General features: G+C 38.1%; 1 protein-coding gene across 1 annotated transcript in view; it reads right to left on the bottom strand.

The window, feature by feature from the left end:
• Window positions 1–19,378, bottom strand: part of SYNJ2BP (synaptojanin 2 binding protein) — a 99,668-nt gene that overhangs the window by 44,584 nt on the left and 35,706 nt on the right. The window contains exons 2-3 of the mRNA XM_053601871.1: window positions 8,052–8,188; window positions 213–308 (exon numbers count right to left, since the gene is read on the bottom strand). Coding sequence (XP_053457846.1) covers window positions 213–308; window positions 8,052–8,188 — 233 coding nt within the window. The remainder of the gene's footprint in view (window positions 1–212; window positions 309–8,051; window positions 8,189–19,378) is intronic.

Genomic DNA, 19,378 nt, shown 5'->3' with positions numbered 1-19,378 from the left:
GCCTATGTTTCCCAGGCTGGTTTGGAACTCCTGGCCTCAAGTGAACCTTCTGTGCTGGCCTCCCAAAGTATTGGGATTATAGGCATGAGCCAGAGGCTGGCCTATAAATTGGTTTTATAAATAAGATTTCAAGGGCAAACATAGTTTCTTCCCTAAAAAAGTAAAATGAAGCAAAAGACTGGAGCCAGGTCTCTGGCTGTAGTGACACTTACTCTGTGTTGCACTCTCAAGGACACAGTATAGCCTGCATTGCGGAACAGGTCTACAGCATCCTGGTGCAGTAAGTTCCTTAGGTCTTGGCCATTTACCTGTCAAAACAGCAAGAAAGAATAGTAAGAAAGGCATAATTCAACAATTTACTTTCATGTGTCCAAATCTTAAAAAACAAACAAACAAAAAAAAACAAAAAACAAGAAACCTCTTTCAGGGCAAATTCCAAAGGATAGGAGTATGGACAAAATTACTCAGAACTTTTTTCTTTTCAAAGCTATGTTTTCCTAGAACTGCCATTCCATAGGCCGTTTGAAGAAAACTAGGTAAAAATAAAACGAAATAAAATGTGGTCTCTCCTTTCTCTTACTTTCTATGCCTATCTCATTTTGACACTTGAGATCCTGTTGCTGTATTTGTATGTCTTCCAAGAGCATTATTAGCCTGCTTCCCTACAACTAACATTATCTTCCAAGTCCTAAAAGTTAGGAACCTCATTTTATAACTGATAAAACTGAAGTACAGAAAGGCTATGCAAGTTGTCTAGGCACACACAGAATGGAACTAGAGAAGCCAGAATTCAAACTCTAGCAGCTTGGCCCCAAATCCTTCACTTTAAAACACTAACCTATGTATACAAACTTACATTGTAAGCAAGGATTTCAGCCACATATCATCATCACATTTATGTTGTAAATTATATGTTTATTGTTTTTACACTTTCAGCTATATTGGTTATACTTTAAAAAATTGTAGAGCTGTATAAAAACAAAGTGTTTCTGTATTAATATTTTTATTCATTTGTATACACTGAAGTAGCATTAAAACTTAAAAACAATTTAGTTAAGTGCCACTTCACTGACAAGGCCTTTCTAGATACTTCACTAGATACGATTTATTTCTTTGAATCTCCATACTATGTATCTCTTAAAGTTCAAATTAAACTCTGCTTTATATAAAACTTTATAGTCTACTGTAACTCGAAGAGGTTGTATCTCAGATTATCATAACCCTTATAGTACCTGAAGAGTACTTTGTACAATACTTAAGCATAATAAATGTCACCTTTCTCTGAAGAATGACTGCAAGAGTGCACCCCGGAAAAGTCATACCTAACAAAGCCTGACTGACATAATCTCAGGATTATACACAGCTGAAAGATGAAGGTTGCAGTGAGCTATGAAACATCACCTTACTCTAGCCAGGATGACAGAGTGAGACTCGATTTAAAAAAAAAAGGCATGGGGTGGCACCTGTGCTCAAAGGAGTAGGGCGCCGGCCCCATATGCCAGAGGTGGAGGGTTCAAACCCAGCCCCAGCTATAAACTGCAAAAAAAAAAGCATGATTATGACTTTCTCCTTTGATAATGTCATTTCTACTCCAAATTAAGTTTGCTCTCCAATACTGACTGCTTCTAAGCAGCTGTACATATTCCAGTTGCCTAGTGACTAAGCACCAATTTCTACAAGACTTTAGCCCTAAATATCTGTGGAATCCGCTCTTTTTATCATCCTTACTAATACAAACCAGTGGTTCCATCACCAGCAGCCTTAGTATGACCTGGGAAGTTGTTTTAAAATGTACATTTTTAGGCCTTGTCCTTTGCTTTAACAACTTTCCAAGTGATTTTCAAGTCTGAGTTAGCTTGAACCTAACCTGCCTGGAACAGTCTTCTAACTGGTCTCTACTTCCCGACTACCTCCCTTGCACCTTCAGATTTCATCAGTGGTTTTCCCTTTACTAGAGTAGCACATTTTCAAATAGGGGTTTATTGAACCTATACAGAAAACTGTAATATCAATCCAGTGGGTCAGGACTAGTATGTAATTTTTAAAAACCGTTAATTCGAAAACAAAATACCAGAAGACATCGCATATATAAAAGTACTGTTTTGTTAAACTTTCATTTCATATATACTAAATATACACACACATATACATTCCTATTTGATAAATAAAAAATGTACGCAGTTCCTACTGCAGATCTTAATTTAAAAGGTTTGAAAAACACTAGCCTACAGCAGTGGTTCTCAAACTTTACTGTGCACAGATTCATCAAGGGATCTTGTTACAATGCAGTTTTTGCCTGCAGGTCCGGGGAGACTTGACAATCTCTGTTACTTTTTTTCTTGCTCTGTCGTCCAAGCTGGAGCACAATGGTGTGATGACAGCTCACTACAGCCTTGAAACCCTAGGCTAAAGTAATCCACCTCAGCCCCCAGAGTTGCTGGGACTACAGGTGTGCACCATCATACCTGCCTAACTTTGTTAGTTTTTGTAGTGTCAGAGTCTACGCTGCCCACGCTAGTCGCAGATTCCTAGGCTCTAGAGATCCTTCTACCTTGGCCTCCCAAAGTGTTGGGATTATAGGTGTCAGTCATAGTGCCTGGTCAAATGCTGCATTTAAAAAAGTTCTTAGGAGATGTCCAGAATGCTGGTCCTTGGACTTCACTTTTAATACCAAAAGATACTCCAGTGGGTGATCCTAGAATTGTTTTTGTTCTTCTTTTTTGTCTCTACCCAATAGAAGATCAGAATCCTAGATTTGTTAACTTGTTACTTCAGCTTCCTTAACTCACAGTGTAAGTTTCACTGAACTTGAATTATACAGATTTGCTACATGCTAGAAAATTGTGATGACTCTGAATGTTCAGAGAATTAAGATGGTGCTCCAAGTAACTGATGGGGAAACAAAATTTCTTGCTTTAATTGTGGTTGTTAGCAATCTTTAAACATGTGTTTCCTATTTCCTACCTTATAAAATAAGCTGAGTTAAAATTAGTTTTCTTTGATTATTAAGAATTTTGAATTGCCTCAAGCTAATCTCAAATAGGATCCCTGACTATAGAGCTTTAATATAAATGCAGATGGAGAAGCATAGAGAAAGAATGGGCTCAACTGAATGAGCACTGATCTCAGATTATATTCTGGGGACTTTAATTTTTTATCAAGATCCTGAAACATACATTTTTTTGGTATCTTTTTTCATCAAAGTTAAACAAATAAAAATAGGTGCAATTAATCAGGCTCACCCAAAAAAGTCAGGGCATCAAAATGAACTGAACGACTAACTTACCAGATGTGCACTCTGTGCCAGATAAGGCCTATATGCTACACACGGACAGATGAGAAGGCAAAGAGTCTTCCCTAGAACTACCTTTTCTAATGGATTCTGATGCATATTTCAATGTCTCTGCAGTTGATTGGGGGTTTCTGAGAAGCCCTTTCCACTGATTTCTAAGATAAGGGCAGAGATCAATCTTTCATTTTCTTTGCAGTTTTCCATAGCACCTGGCACAGTGCTCTGAAGGCCATCAAGTACAATAGTTGATAGATGTTGATGACTAACTCTTTCATTCACCAAAGTAAGATTATGAAATGCAGTTGGCTAATGGCCCAATCTGTGCCATTTTGTTATAAAGGGGTTTGATTAAAATAGACCACACATCACCAGCTACATCACCCCAAGCTTCATACATAAAAACATAATGTCCACTAAGGATTGACTTTTCTTGACTATCTCTCTTCATTTAGGCAAACATACAGAGAAAATGAGAAACCTAAACAATTTACATTTTTAAACCAAAATAAAATTATCCAAGTTCTATAGTAACTTGTTCCAGTATTAAATCTTCCTTACCAATAAACACATACAAAGTGAACTACAGGTGTGGGATTTTTGAGCCCCCACCTCAACACCAGGTCTGTTCTTCCCTTCTTCCCCTGCTAACACCCATTTTTATTTCATGGTTGTCAGATGCAACATGGTCTTAAAAGTCATTTATATGCATTAGTTAAGTTTTTTTTTCTTTTTTAGTTTAAATCACCCATAGTGATCATAAAAATTAAATTTCATTTTTGATGAGAAACAGCAAACTACAGGACAAATCATGAAGTTATTTAATTTTAGAACTTGAAATCAAGATATTATGTGGGCATTATTTAGGGGAAACAGATTAAATTAATAGTTGATAATAACTCAAGGGAATTATTTTACAGATCACCTAATGATACTTCTATTAGTTATCTAAAATGAGTATGTGATAAAAGACACATTTTCTGTTTGATTATCCAGCATCCAAAAGTTACCAGGAAAAAATGGGGCATATTACATAACCCATGTTAGAATAAGAATGTCCCTCAAAGATAAACAGGAATATAGGCTAGTATATCATTTAGCATAATTTTACAGAGACTTCAAAACTAACAATCAATGAATCCTTAGGTATATTTAATGGTTATGTCCTGACAGTTCACTTAAGGACAGAGAAGAGATTGGATGTCATGTATTTCTTAGGGAACAGGATCTAGAAAGAAGAATTTTAAAATAAACTTTAGAATGGAAATGGGAATCAAAGGAATGTAGGCCCAGACACAGTGACGAGACGCTGCCTTTACTCTTTTGTATGTGTGTATATATATGCTCCTTCTTTTTCTTTGTGATATTTCCCTCCATATGTCTTCTATTTCTGCCTTTCCGTTCCCTGGCATTTTTCCTTCTCTTCTTTTGCATGTCTTTTCCTTAACTGGCTAAAACATTAACATATCACTCTTAGTGATATATCTTATATATCTTTGTAACATTTAATATCTTCTATATATCTTTGCAATATTTCTTAGATTTCTTACATACATTTTTGATAAAGTAAACTCTCTTTGCTATGAATTTAGACATTTTCTTTTCTCTGTGAGGTAACAGCCCACATAAGAAAGATTCCTCATCTCAGCTTCTATCTAATAATTCTTCCACATTGCAGTTTACATCATTTTTCTCCTCCCTAATTCTACTCTTTATGGAAAGACTAATTTCAGTTTTAATGTAAAAGCATACATACACTTTACTATTAATTTGCTATGCAACTTTTTCTTTAGGATACTAATTCTAGCTTGGCATTTACCTTTCAGGAGGCAGCACAGCATGCTGGTTAAGAGCAGATACTCCAAATTCAGACAGACTGAGTTTTATTTCCCTACTGCTTAGTAGTTGTGTGATCTTGGACAAGCTGCTTGACTTCACCTAGCCTCAGTTTCCTTAGCTGCAAAATGGGCATAATAATCATACCCACCTCCTAGGGTTACTACAATATTAAATAACATAAATTTAAAGTTCTTAGCACTCTACTTGGCATTTAGTGCTCTAAAACTTCTCACCATCTTCCTTGTATAATAATCTACTTTTAACCAAAGTTTTTCAAATAACATGGCTCTCTTCTTTAACCCCTATATGCTCAGGTTCTTCTTCACCCGTAGACCCGAGGTGAAGAGAATGTGCTTTACGCATCAAATATTACACTGCATAGATTCCAAGTATATGCTGTCCCTAAGATTTAATAACCCAATCTTAATTTTTCCTTACCTACCATTGCCAAATTAATTCATATTTTAAGAATGTCCTTCTCCTGGAAGCTATGGGAAATATTTCTAAACTTTTCACTATGCTTTTGAGATGAAAAGAAGATTAACATTGTCTCCATCTCATAGATGAATAAATAGGATCAACAAGAAATTGACTGAAGAAAAGCAATAGTAAGAAGGATTTAAATACTGCCACGACACTGTATTTATATTATGGATAAGCAAGAACATGTTCTTTTTTTTTTTTTTTTGCAGTATATTTTTTTTATTGTTGGGGATTCGTTGAAGTACAATAAGCCAGGTTACACTGATTGCAATTGTTAGGTAAAGTCCCTCTTGCAATCATGTCTTGCCGCCATAAAGTGTGACACACACCAAGGCCCCACCCCCCTCCCTCCGTCCCTCTTTCTGCTTTTCCTCCCCTCCACCATAACCTTAATTGTCATTAATTGTCCTCATATCAACAAGAACAAGTTCTTAAGAAACATTCGTGAGTTAATTTAGGTAGCTCCATTAGCTACTTGTTCTGATTTTCCTTCTTTTCTGGGAACTAAGTGGAATCACAGTCTTCTTGAAGAGGTGCTCAGAACCATACTGCTAAGCTTTCTCTCTCAAATGCTCAGATGCCAAATGAAGAAAACGTGGAAGTTCTCTTTCCTTTGCTTTGTATCTCTGCCTTCATGTATTGCTACTAAATGGGCTTGATGGGAGAGAAGTGTCCAACAAACTGGCAACTAAGAGGGCCACAAGACTTCAAACATATGGCATTTAATCGCTTATTAACTAAATGGGAAAGTTCAAAATAAACCTATAGTAACAAAACTTTTAAAGGGATAAACTGGGCCAGCATGGTTCTTCATGCCTGCAATCCAAGCACTGTGGGAGGCCAAGGTAAGAGAATCGTTTGAGACCAGGAGTTTGAGACCAACCTGGGCAACATAGCAAGATACATCTTTAATTGAGAAAAAAAAAAAAATAGAAAAATTAGCTGGGCACGGTGGCATGTGTTTGTAGTCCCAGCTACTTGAGAGGCCGAAGCAAGAGGATTGCTTGAGCCCAGGAATTTGAGGTTGCAGTGAGCTATGATGACACCACTGCACCCTAGCCCAGGTACCAAAATGAGATCCTGTTTCTTTTTTAAAGAAATAAACAAACAAACCTATCTTATAGAGGTAGGTTCAAAATCAAGTCTCTGAGATTAATATTTAATTCTGACAATCAACACTTCTTTTATTCTGTACTTCATTCACTTATGTCAACCTTTTTCAATCTGGCTATCACAACCTATTCAATTCACAAGAGGAAGGAGGGAATAGTTTCCTCCTCTTCAGAGCATGGACTGACAGCCCATTTGGAGAAGAAGGTAGGAGCTTTTGCAAAGAGAAGCCTTATCCTAGTTCAAATTTCCTTTTAAGTTTAATGTTTTGAAGCCAGCTTTCCCATAAATATCGTAGATGGTATCTAACCCCCTTAGCACTTCTCTATTCTTTATATGAATCACCTATACTGTTTCCATACAAGTGATAAGTTGGCCATCTTCAGTTAGCTCTGAAAATTAATTTTAAAAACTACAGAATGGTTATCTCTAAGCTACACTCTCCCTAACTCTAGCGAAGTTGATAGTATCATGGTGTTACCATAATCAATGATAGGGAACTAAAGAGTATAGAGTTATATTTTGCATTTTAATACTTAAAAAAAAATTCTTATTTTGTAGGTATTAGGATTGATTTTAGGCTTATTCTAATTTATTTTAAGACCAGGGGTCTGTGGGCCCCCATTTATCAGTCAATCTTTCTAGGTTTACCTGAATTTCTTAACTTGCTCATTTGTTAAACATATATTGAACACTGTACTAGGGTATAAAAGGTTAAAAGAAGATCTGACCTCTGCCCTTGAGAAATTCCAGAATTGAGTAAAATTAATGATTACCATGTATTAAGTGTCTTAGAGGCATTAGCAGGGTGAAATAGGAGCATAGTGGACAGATATCCAAATCAAACTGCATTCTAATTTTTCATCAAAATAAGTGAAAAAAAGCTCTGTCTTAATTCTGACCTTCTTTCTTTGTGTGTTTGAAGTTAAATCCAATTATAAGGGCCAATAATACCTCAAGGAGCAACACCTTAGTGTTTTAATTAACAAAAGGAGGTAATAAATAATAGAAGACAAAAATTGTGAATTTTAAAGATCTTTCCCCAATACCAGTCTTCCACTTTTCTTGCTTTGTGTTTTCTTAACCTGGGTAAGTAACTTCACATTCTTCACTTAACTTGCCTTGTCTGTCAAATGAGGAAAATATTACCCTCCAAACCAATAACAGACCTGGAAAGGATGACTGATCAAGGTTCCTCACGTTCAACTCTATAATCTGGGTATTTCCAGATCCAAAAAGGCAAGCAGGAATCTTCTCAAGAAAGGGGCTGGGATAGGACCTGGGGTCTGGGAAGCAAAGGACAGTGAAGGCAGCCAAAGCCAGTTCTCACCGAGAGGATCTTATCACCCTCCTGGAGCCGCCCATCCAGGGCAGCAGCCCCATTCTCTTTGATGCGGCTGACGTAGATGCCACTGTCATTGGAGACATACTGCTGATCTGTCCCACCGACGATGTTGAAGCCCAGCCCTGAGAAAATCATGGAGGAGTAAAAGAGGGGCGGGGGTGAAGAAAGAAAGGGATTAGAGAAGTAGAGAAAAAAAGAGGTAAGAAAGCCCTAATGGGGAGGAGAGCTAATGGAGACAGGGAGACTGGCTCTCTTAAAAAAGAAAAAAAAAAAGATAAATCTGGTGAGTCAGACTGTGATATAGCCATAAGCAAGGTCAGTAATATCACCAACAGAGGTCAAGAGCATCCATTTAGATCAGGCAGGACTAAAAATACAAACACTGATCAACATGGCTTGTTGAATGTAATAAAGATATATACAGAACTTAGGTAAAGAATAATGATTGATTGTTAAAACACGTAAGTTTCACTCACATTTAATTATGATCCTATTGATGGCATTCGGAGGACCCAATTCCTGACATTTCCAATATTAACATTAACAGGGTTAGCTGTGTTCATGAGAAGAAGCTATGCTTTTTAACTGATTATCAAATGAACCCCTAAAATAGAGGAAAGAGATTCCTAACCATATTTTCTCTTCCATCTTTTTCTTCTCTCAAGCTTCTAAAGAATTTACGTATGGTAATGTTTTGGAAAAGGGATCTTGGGTGTGTCATTTATTTTTTTCTATTTTGGTTTGGGGGTGGGCAGTGGTGTAGGTGTTGGCAGGAAACCTCAGAATCAGAAAGGTAACTACTGGTTCATGGCAGGACAAATTACTAAATTTATTCTTCTGTCCTTTTCTACCTCAATGGCAAAAAACCACATACAGTTTGAATATCTGTTATCTAAAATGCCTAGGACCAATTATAGATTTTGATTTTTTTCAGATTTTAGAATATCTGAATTATACTCACTAGCATACTTACTAGCATAATCCAAAAATCCCAAATCTGAAATGCTACAACAAGCATTTCCTTTGAATGTCATGTTGATACTCAGAAAGTTTTGGAATGTAGGCTGGATGCAGTGGTTCAAGCCTGTAATCCTAGCACTCTGGGAGGTTGGGGTGGGTGGATTGCTTGAGCTCAGGAATTCGAGACCAGCCTGAGCAAAGCCAAGACCCTTTTCTACTAAAAACATAAAAATTAGCAGGGCATGGTGGCACTGCCTGTAGTTCCAGCTACTGGGGAAGGTGACACAGGAAGACTGCTTGAGCCAAATAATTGGATGTTTCTGTGAGCTAAAATGACACCACTGCACTCTACTTAGGGTGACAAAGTAACACTCTATCTCAAGAAAAAGGAAAAAAGTTCTGAAGTTTAAAGCATTTTGGATTTCAGACTTTTGGATTAGGGATATTCAACCTATACCTAAATACAGTTACTGTCAAGCTTTATACAGTGTAGGAAAAACTAACTTACCTGTTGATTAGAAACTCCCCGTCGCCTCTCTCCCAAGTCCCTGACAACTACAATGCTCTTCTTTGTGTCTATGACCTTGAACATTTTAGATGGATATAAAACTTCAGTTAACCCAGATAAATAAGTCCTAGAGATTTGCTGTATAACATTGTGCCTATAGATGACAATACTGTATTATACACTTAAAATCTGTTAAGAGGGTAGATCTCAAGTTAATAAATAAGACAGGAAGAGGGAGAGAGGGAGAGGGAGAGACAGACAAGAAAACAAGCAAGCTGACTCCCAAAGCTCTATTTCCATGGACCAAAAACTAAGTTTTTGAAAGGATTTCATTTTAAAGAAACCAGTTGCTATAAAGGGATTTTACCTATGCATTTAAAAAATAAAGATAAGAAAAAGGAACTTAAGAAACTTCTCTAGGGGGCGGCGCCTGTGGCTCAACGTGTAGGGCGCCGGTCCCATATGCCGGAGGTGGCGGGTTCAAGCCCAGCCCCGGCCAAAAAAAAAAAAAAAAAAAAAAAAAGAAACTTCTCTAGGGTTTTCTTAATGTCAGCTAGTCGTATTCAGGGCCACAGTGCAAAAAGAAAGGAGATAGTTTGGAATCAATTAAAAAACAAAAATTTGGGCTAGCTATGATGATGGCTCATGCCTGTAATCCTAGCACTCTGGAAGGCCAAGGTGGGAAGATACCCTGACTGTACTAAAAACAAAGAGAAAAAGTTATCTGGACATTGTGGTGGGCACTGGTAGTCCCAGCTACTCAAAGCAAGAGAATTGCTTATACCCAGGAGTCTGAGGTTGCTGTGAACCAGGCTGAGGTCATGGCTCTCTAGCCTGGGCAACAGAGTGAGTCTCTGTCTCCAAACAAAAAATTTGGTGGTCAACTGGAAAGAACAGCCATCATCATCAACCTACTACTGGACACAAGAGAAAATAGATACTTAAAGAGAGATATGGGGACTCTCTAAAAAGTTCTTTCCATTGGTCAGAAGAAAGTTTACATCTGAAGCTCATAGTATTAACATAAGGGATATTAAATCAACTGTAAATTAAAGAAAAACATAACCAAAGAAAGTAACTGCAGGAAGCATCTAATTTAATACTACACACTGTGCATGAAGTCTCTGCAGCAAGAAAATAAAAAGGATTTAAGATACATGACAGAAAGTGCTACCTCTAGAAGAAGACTAGTTTAACTTCCTTGAAGGGTAAGGTATGAAAAATAGGAGCTTTACATTACTGAACAGTTTCTTAGAGCAACCCCTTAATTTGTCTCATAAAAGGCAGGAGATTTCAGAGAGGGAATTGTAATTTGAGATGAGGGAGAAAGGTAGGTAGAACAAGATCATACAAGGTTTTGAAATGACTTCAAAACTGTGAGGTTTGAGCAAGGGGGCTGAGGCCAACCAGCCTCTTTCAATGCTGGAAAAAAATACTTAGATTAAATTTTTCATTGCTTTTTGGCCTTTAGGCTAAGCGCAGTGGTTCTCAACCTGTGGGTCACGACCCCTTTAAGGTTCGGGACATTAGGAAGGTTGAGAACCACCAGGCTAAGGTCAACGGGAGGAAAATTTTCCAGTGAAACCCATCAACACTATCACTGGAATCTTTCACCAAACACTACAGCTGCCTCTGGGGATGCTGGGAAAGGCAAGCACGCATCAAGCAGCTGAATGCAATACAACAGATAACAAGAGGAAGGGCTTTTTTTACTGGTTATTTAAGGCTTTAAGACTACAGAACAGGGTCTTTAAAAAAGTAGGTAGTGAAAGGAGGGGCAAGATGGCGGCCGAGTAACGGCTTCCTTGCAACTGGGCACAGTGAGTCAGGAGAGAGAAGACTTCAGGCATCTCTGGCTGGTGGGATCTGCCCAGAAACGTTCCTCTGGGGACATAGGGAGTCAGTGAGAAACTTCTGCACCCCATGAGGAGAACAAAAGCAGTGGAGAACTGGCAAGTGTTTGCATGTATTGTTCGGTCTAATCCTGCTGGCAGCTGTTAAGTACAGCAGCAGTGAGATTCCAAACTGGAAAGACCTTACCTGTGAGCTGTTTTGGTTTTTTTTGGACTTGGCACTCAGTTGAACTACCTTGGGAGAACTAGGGAGAGAGTCTGGAGGACTTTAAGTGTTGTCTAGGGCCCCAGACTGTGCCACTGAGCAGAACAAAGCTAATAGTGTTCGGCTGTGGACCCAGAGCCATTGTGGGAGAACTGCCCTGGCAAGCTCCGCCCTCAGGGTGGCAGAGCAAGGATCCAGCTGGAGCGAGTAATCTAGTGACTGAGCAGCTTAAAGGCTGGTACTGAGATGCCTTATAGCCCTGGCCCTCAGGGGCATAGAGTGAGACTGGTTTTGGCACACTGGGTAAATGGATAGCCACTTCAGGTGTGATCCCAGCAACAAGGACTTTCCTGGGAAAGCTTCTGCTTAGCCAAGGTTAGCAGTTTAAAGTGCATTTATAAGTGGGCTGAGGAGAGATTTAGGTTCTCCACCCTGCAGGGTTTGAGAAATCAGCAGAGGCCTCCAGTCTCCATCTCGTAAAGCCATATCAGCATTGTGATAGCCATATCATACCCCAGAAGATCACCTGTTGCCCAAACAATATTCAGCAAGATGTACATACTGCTTTGTTTTTTTTCTTAATTTCAACATTTTCCCTATACATTTTTTCTTTCTTTTTCCTTTCTTTTCTTTCTTCGTTTTTCTAGTTTAAATATACTTTTCCATTGTTGCCTTTTTCAACAATTAGAACTTCATTTTTGCTAGTGTTTCTACCCCTATTACTTAGCTTTTCCCCCCAATTTTATCTCATAAACTTTTCTGTTTGCTTGTTTTGGTTTGATTTATAGCATTTTTGTCTTTCCTCTCTACTTGGTGGAGGCGGGGTACTGTGTCCAGACAGGCTAACAAAAAGCTGCTGACCTCAAGGGAACCACCCAACCCAGCACCCCCAGAGATTGGGAGGTTTTTATTTATTTATTTATTTTTTTTTATTAAATCATACCTGTGTACATTAGTATGATCATGGGGCACCATACACTTGGTTCATAGACCATTTGACACATTTTCATCACACTAGTTAACATAGCCTTCCTGGCATTTTCTTAGTTATTTTGCTAAGACCTTTACATTCCACATTTACTAACATTCACACAAAGTACCCTACTGTATCCTATAATACCATATAGGTATTATATAGGACCTATATCCTATATTACCATAATAACAGGGGACTTTAACACTTCTCTTACAGGGCTGGACAGATCCTCTAAACAAAAACTAAACAAAGATATAAGGGACTTAAAAGAGACCCTAGACAACTATGCTCGATAGACACATATAGAACACTCCATCCCAGAGAAAAAGAATATACATTCTTCTCATCGCCCCATGGAACATTCTTTAAAATTAATCATATTCTAGGACACAGAACAAACCTCAACAGAATCAAAAGAATTGAAATTTTACCTTGTATTGTCTCAGAGCACAAGGTACTAAAAGTGGAACTACTCAACTCCAACAAAAAACGTTCAACCCTACACAAAGGCATGGAAATTAAACAACCTTCTATTGAATGACAGATGGGTGCAGGAAGAAATAAAACAGGAAATCATTACCTTCCTTGAGCATAACAACAATGAAGACACAAGCTAACAAAACCTGTGGGATATTGAAAAAGCAGTTGTGAAAGGAAAATTCATCACTTTATATGTCTACATTCGAAAACCAGAAAGAGAGCACATCAACAAACTCACAAGCAATCTTATGGAACTGGAAAAAGAAGAACAATCTAAGCCTAAACCCAGCAGAAGAAAAGAAATACCCAAAATTAAATCAGCGATCAATGAAATGGAAAAGAATCATTCAGAAAATTAATGAAACAAGGAGTTAGTTTTTTGAAAAAAAAAAAAAAAATAGATAAAGCATTAGCCAGATTAGCTAGAAACAGAAAAGTAAAATCTCTAGTAACCTCAATCAGAAATGATAAAGGGGAAATAACAACTGATGCCACAGAGATATAAGAGATCATCTCTGAATACTACCAGAAACTCTATGCCCAGAAGGAAATGTATCAATATTTGGAATCACACCCTCTCCCTAGACTTAGCCAGGAAAAAATAGAGCTCCTGAACAGACCAATTTCAAGCACTGAAATTAAAGAAACAATAAAAAAGCTTCCAACAAAAAAATACCCAGGTCCGGATGGCTTCACCAGAATTGTATCAAACCTTCAAGGGAGACCTTATTCACATACTATAGAAATTATTCCAAAAAATTGAGGAGGAAGGAATCTTCCCCAACATGTTCTACGAAGCAAACATCACCCTAATACCAAAACCAGGAAAAGACTCAACTAAAAAGGAGAATTTTAGACCAATTTCACTCATGAATATAGATGCAAAAATTCTCAACAAAATCCTAGCCAATAGATTACAGCTTATCATTAAAAAAGATCAAGTAGGTTTCATCCCAGGGATGCCAGGCTAGTTTAACATACACAAGTCCATAAACTTTATCCACCGGATTAATAGAAGCAAAAACAAAGACCATATGATCCTCTCTATAGATGCAGAAAAATCATTCAATAAAATCCAGCATCCTTTTCTAATTAGAACACTGAGGAGTATAGGCATAAGTGGCACATTTCTGAAACTGATTGAGGTTATCTATGACAAACCCACAGCTAATACTTTACTAAATGGAGCAAAACTAAAAGCTTTTCCTCTTACAACTGGAACCAGACAAGGTTGTCCTCTGTCACCATTACTATTCAACGTAGTGCTGGAAGTTCTAGCCAATACAATTAGGCAAGACAAGGAAATAAAGGGAATCCAAATGGGAGCAGAGGAGGTCAAACTCTCCCTCTTTGCTGACGACATGATCTTATACTTAGAGAACCCCAAAGACTCAACCACAGACTCCTAGAAGTCATCAAAAAATACAGTAATGTCTCAGGATATAAAATCAATGTCCACAAGTCAGTAATCTTTGTATACGGCAATAACAGTCAATATGAGAGGCTAATTAAGGACACAACTCCCTTCACCATAGCTTCAAAGAAAATGAAATACCTAGGAATATACCTAACAAAAGAGGTGAAGGACCTCTATAAAGAAAATTATGAGGGGCAGCACCTGTGGCTCAATGGAGTAGGGCACCAGCCCCATATGCCTGAGGTGGTGGGTTCAAGCCCAACCCCAACCAAAAACAGAAAAAAAAAAAAGAAAAGAAAATTGCGAAATCCTAAGAAAGGAAATAGCAGAGTATATTAACAAATGGAAGAACATACCATGCTCATGGATGGGAAGAATCAACATTGTTAAAATGTCTATACTTCCCAAAGCAATCTACCTATTTAATGTCTTCCCTATTAAGATACCAACATGGTACTTTCAAGATTTGGAAAAAATGACTCTGCGTTTTGTATGGAACCAGAAAAAGCCCATATAGCTAAGGCAATTCTTAGTAATAAAAACAAAGCTGGGAGCATCACCATACCAGATTTTAGGCTGTACTACAAAGCCACAGTGGTTAAGACAGCATGGTACTGGCACAAAAATAGAGACATAGACATTTGGAACCAAATAGAAAACCAGGAAATGAAACTAACATCTTACAACCACCTAATCTTTGATAAACCAAACAAGAAACATACCGTGGGGGAAAGACTACCTATTCAATAAATGGTGCTAGGAGAACTGGATATCCACATGTAAAAGACTGAAACTGGACCCACACCTTTCTCCACTCACAAAAATTGATTCAAGATGAAGGACTTAAATTTAAGGCATGAAACAATAAAAATACTCAAAGAAAGCATAGGAAAAACACTGAAAGATTTTGGCCTGGGGAAAGACTTCATGAAGACTGCCGTGGCAATTGTAACAACAAAAATAAACAAATGGGACTTAATTAAACTGAAAAGCTTCTGTACAGCTAAGGAGACAACAACCAAAGCAAATAGACAACCTACACAATGGGAAAGGATATTTGCCTACTTTGAATCAGACAAGAGCTTGATAACTAGGATCTATAGATAACTCAAATTAATGCACATGAAAAAAGCCAACAATCCCATATATCAATGAGCAAGAGACATGAATAGAACCTTCTCTAAAGAAGACAGATGAATGGCTTTAACAAACATATGAAAAAATGCTCATCATCCCTAATTATTAGAGAAATGCAAAGCAAAACCACCCTAAGATGCCATCTAACCCCAGTGAGAATGGCCCACATCACAAAATCTCAAAACTGCCCATGGTGGCATGGATGTGGAGAGAAGGGAACACTTTTACACTGCTGGTGGGACTGCAAATTAATACAACCTTTTTGGAAGGAAGTATGGAGAAACCTCAAAGAACTCAAGCTAGACCTCCCATTTACTCCTGCAATCCCATTACCCAGAAGGAAAAAAATCCTTTTATCATAAGGATACTTGCACAAGACTCTTTACTGCAGCGCAATTTACAATTGCCAAATTGTGGAAACAGCCTAAATGCCCACCAACCCAGGAATGGATCAACAAGCTGTGGTATATGTACACTATGGAATACTACTCAGCCATTAAAAAAAATGGGGACTCTTCAGCCTTTGTATTAACCTGGGTGGAAGTGGAACATATTAGTCTTAGTAAAGCATCACAAGAATGGAGAAGCATGAATCCTATATACTCAATTTTGATATAAGGACACTTAATGACAATTAATGACATGGTGGGGTGGGGGAAGGGAAGATCAGAGAGAGAAAGGAGGAGGGAGAGGTGGGGAAAGGAAGAGCAGAGAGAGGGAAGGAATGACGGGGTAGGGTCTTGGTGTGTGCCACACCTTTTGGGGGAAGACACGATTGTAAGAGGGTCTTTACCTAACAAATGTAATTAGTATAACCTGGTTTCTTGTACCCTCAATGAATCCTCAACAATAAAAAAAAAAGAAAAGAAAAGAAACGTGTGTAGCTGGGTGTTGTGGCAGGTGCCTGTAGTGCCAGCTACTCGGGAGGCTGAGGCAAGAGAATCGCTAACCCCAAGAGTTTGAAGTTGCTGTGAGCTGTGAGCTGTGAGCCGTGACGAAGAGTTTGAAGTTGCTGTGAGCTGTGAGCTGTGAGCCGTGATGAAGAGTTTGAAGTTGCTGTGAGCTGTGAGCCGTGATGCCACGGCAGTCTACCAAGGGCAACAAAGTAAGACTCTGCCTCAAAAAAAAAAAAGTGTGGAAGAAATCTTAACTGAGATTTATCATAAGCAAATGCATTCTACCGCTTACCCCTGTAACATCACATTATATAAATACATTTGTATCCTATTACTACTTTGTTGTAAATGAACAAAAACACTTAAGATGAGAACTCTTGGACTAACGTGAAGTCCTCTGTTCAGCCAGAATATTCACAGAACTGAACTTATCTATAATCCAAACCATTGCTACAATGAAAAGAAGTCACTATAGCATTGACTAGTAGCATTATTAATTCAAACCTGGGACATATAGATACCTACATAATCCCTAGTTAATTTGTTCACTAAAAATTATTGATCATTTATTTACTGTATGTTCTGAAGACAGAAAACTAACCTGGACGGTACTGGTTTTAACCACAGACCAAAGTTCATCCCTTTTAAATACTGAAGAAACAAAAGAAGAAGACCTAGTTCCAAGTTTGACTCCAACTTACCAGATATGTGGCCTGAAGCAAGTCAGTTTACCTCATATCCTCAGCTTCCCTTTCTGTAAAATAAGGATTACAAATTGTGCCCTTTCTATTTCAAAGGAAATTGCAGGGGCCATTAACATAAAATTTGAAAAAACTTTCTTTTTTTTTGAGACAGAGTCTCAGGCTGTTGCCCTGGGTTAGAGTGCTGCGGCATCACAGCTCACAGCAAACTCCAACTCCTGGGCTCAAGCGATTCTCCTGCCTCTACCTCCCAAGTAGCTGGGACTACAGGTGCCAACCACAACACCCGGCTATTTTTTGGTTGCAGCCGTCATTGTTTGGCGGGCCCAGGCTGGATTCAAACCCACCAGCTCAGGTATATGTGGCTGGTACCTTAGTCACTTGAGCCACAGGCACCCAGCCAAAAAAACTCTTTTTTAAAACTACATAGTAATTGCTATATTAAGGTAAGGGACTAAGCGTAGTTTTAATAAACTAGTGGCTGTATAGACCCAAACTAGAAAGTCTAATGGAGAAAGGATGAATGAATAGACAGTACAAATACAAAACCTCCGGAAAGATAGCAAGACAGAGAAATTAAAAAATCCACCCACCTATAAACAGGAAAAGAATGATTAGAACTCAAACATATTGAAATTAAGTATGTCCATGACCTGTGACCTAAAAATCTGCCTCATAGTAGTTTCTAGCAAGGGTGGTATTTACTTGCTTATTTATTTATTTAACTGTTGTTGTTTTTTTTTTGGAGACAAGAGTTTCACTTTGTTGCCTTGGGTAGAGTGCTGTAGCATCAGAGCTCACAGCAACATCAACTCAGGCTCAAACGATCCTCTTGCCTCAGCCTCTTGAGCAGCTAGAACTATAGGAACCTGCAACAAAGATCAGCTATCTTTAGGGATGGAATCTTGCTCTTGCTCAGGCTGGTCTAGAACTCCTAAGCTCAAGCAATCCACGGGCACTGGCCTCCCAGAGTGCTAGGATTACAGGTGTGAGCCACGGCACCCAGCTGCAAGAGTGGTATTTAAAATCTTTAACAATCATCCAGCACATGCACCAAGCAATTGGAACAGATGTCAGCTGGAAACAGTCAGAAGAGGAAAAGCTATTCAGTACATATTTGCTAATTACCAGCTGTGTCCCAGAAAAATCTGTCCTAAGAGAGTGACTACACATTCTAGTTTGTCTAACAGTCTAATATGTATATAATATATACCTGTTGTCCCAACATAATTATAAGAGTTCCTCTCCAATTTCAAAACCATCCCATTTGGACAAATGTGATCATTCCATTTCTAAAGGGTAATATAAGAGTATGTTCACTTTAGCATATTTTGTGGTATTGTGAAATTGATGGTAATTTAGGTGTGCATACTTTAGGGAATAGATTAAAATTTAGCTAAAAGTTAGTAACACTTAATAATAACAAAATATCAAAAATAGGTTTTAAAATGTAATGTTGATATTCATAGCACAACCCTTCCTATAAATAAAAGCACATATAGAAAAAATATTACCAATTTTCAAAAATATATGCATATTTAAGGACATGTAAAGACACATTGGAGTGGGTATTTGGGAAGAATAACAGGATAGGGTTTAGGTATGAAAGGCAAAATAAAACTAGCAAGAAACATACTGATGATAGCAGTGTGGTTTCGAGATAAAGGGTACAATTAATTCAGTGTCAGCATCTGAAGTCTTAAGAGGATTGAAGGGAAGAAAGAAAAAAACACTGGGATTCGACATAACTTTTTTAAAAAGCAAGTGAATGAAAAAGTTTAGTGAACTCTGGTTATATGTCCCAATAAATTTTATAATGTAGCAAAATTAAAATGGGTTGCTTGATATCTAATTTAGATAAGTAATCTAAACGCAAAAAAAGTAAAGGTGATGTAAAAATTATACCACTACAGGATTTGAGAGAAAAGTGTACCTACCAGAAGAGACTTGGAGTGAGTGAGAGCTTAGAGTAAGCTGGCTTCGCCTGAGACCCTGAGTCTCAGCTCCCACCAGCTGTGAGGTATGCCTAAAGTGGTGAGGGGGGAGTTGGAATGTCCAGCAGAGTAGATGAGAAAATAGTCTTGGGAAATGTCTAGAAGCTTAGAGACAGGATATAAAGAAAGCTAGAAAGTAACTCATATTTGCCCCACAGATACCCTGCAGCCACTCTGATCTGCAG

This window comes from Nycticebus coucang, chromosome 9, assembly GCF_027406575.1.
Source record: "Nycticebus coucang isolate mNycCou1 chromosome 9, mNycCou1.pri, whole genome shotgun sequence".
Lineage (NCBI taxonomy): Eukaryota > Metazoa > Chordata > Mammalia > Primates > Lorisidae > Nycticebus > Nycticebus coucang.
The sequence above is the reverse complement of the archived record's forward strand: the minus strand, read 5'-3'. Positions and strand labels throughout refer to the sequence as shown.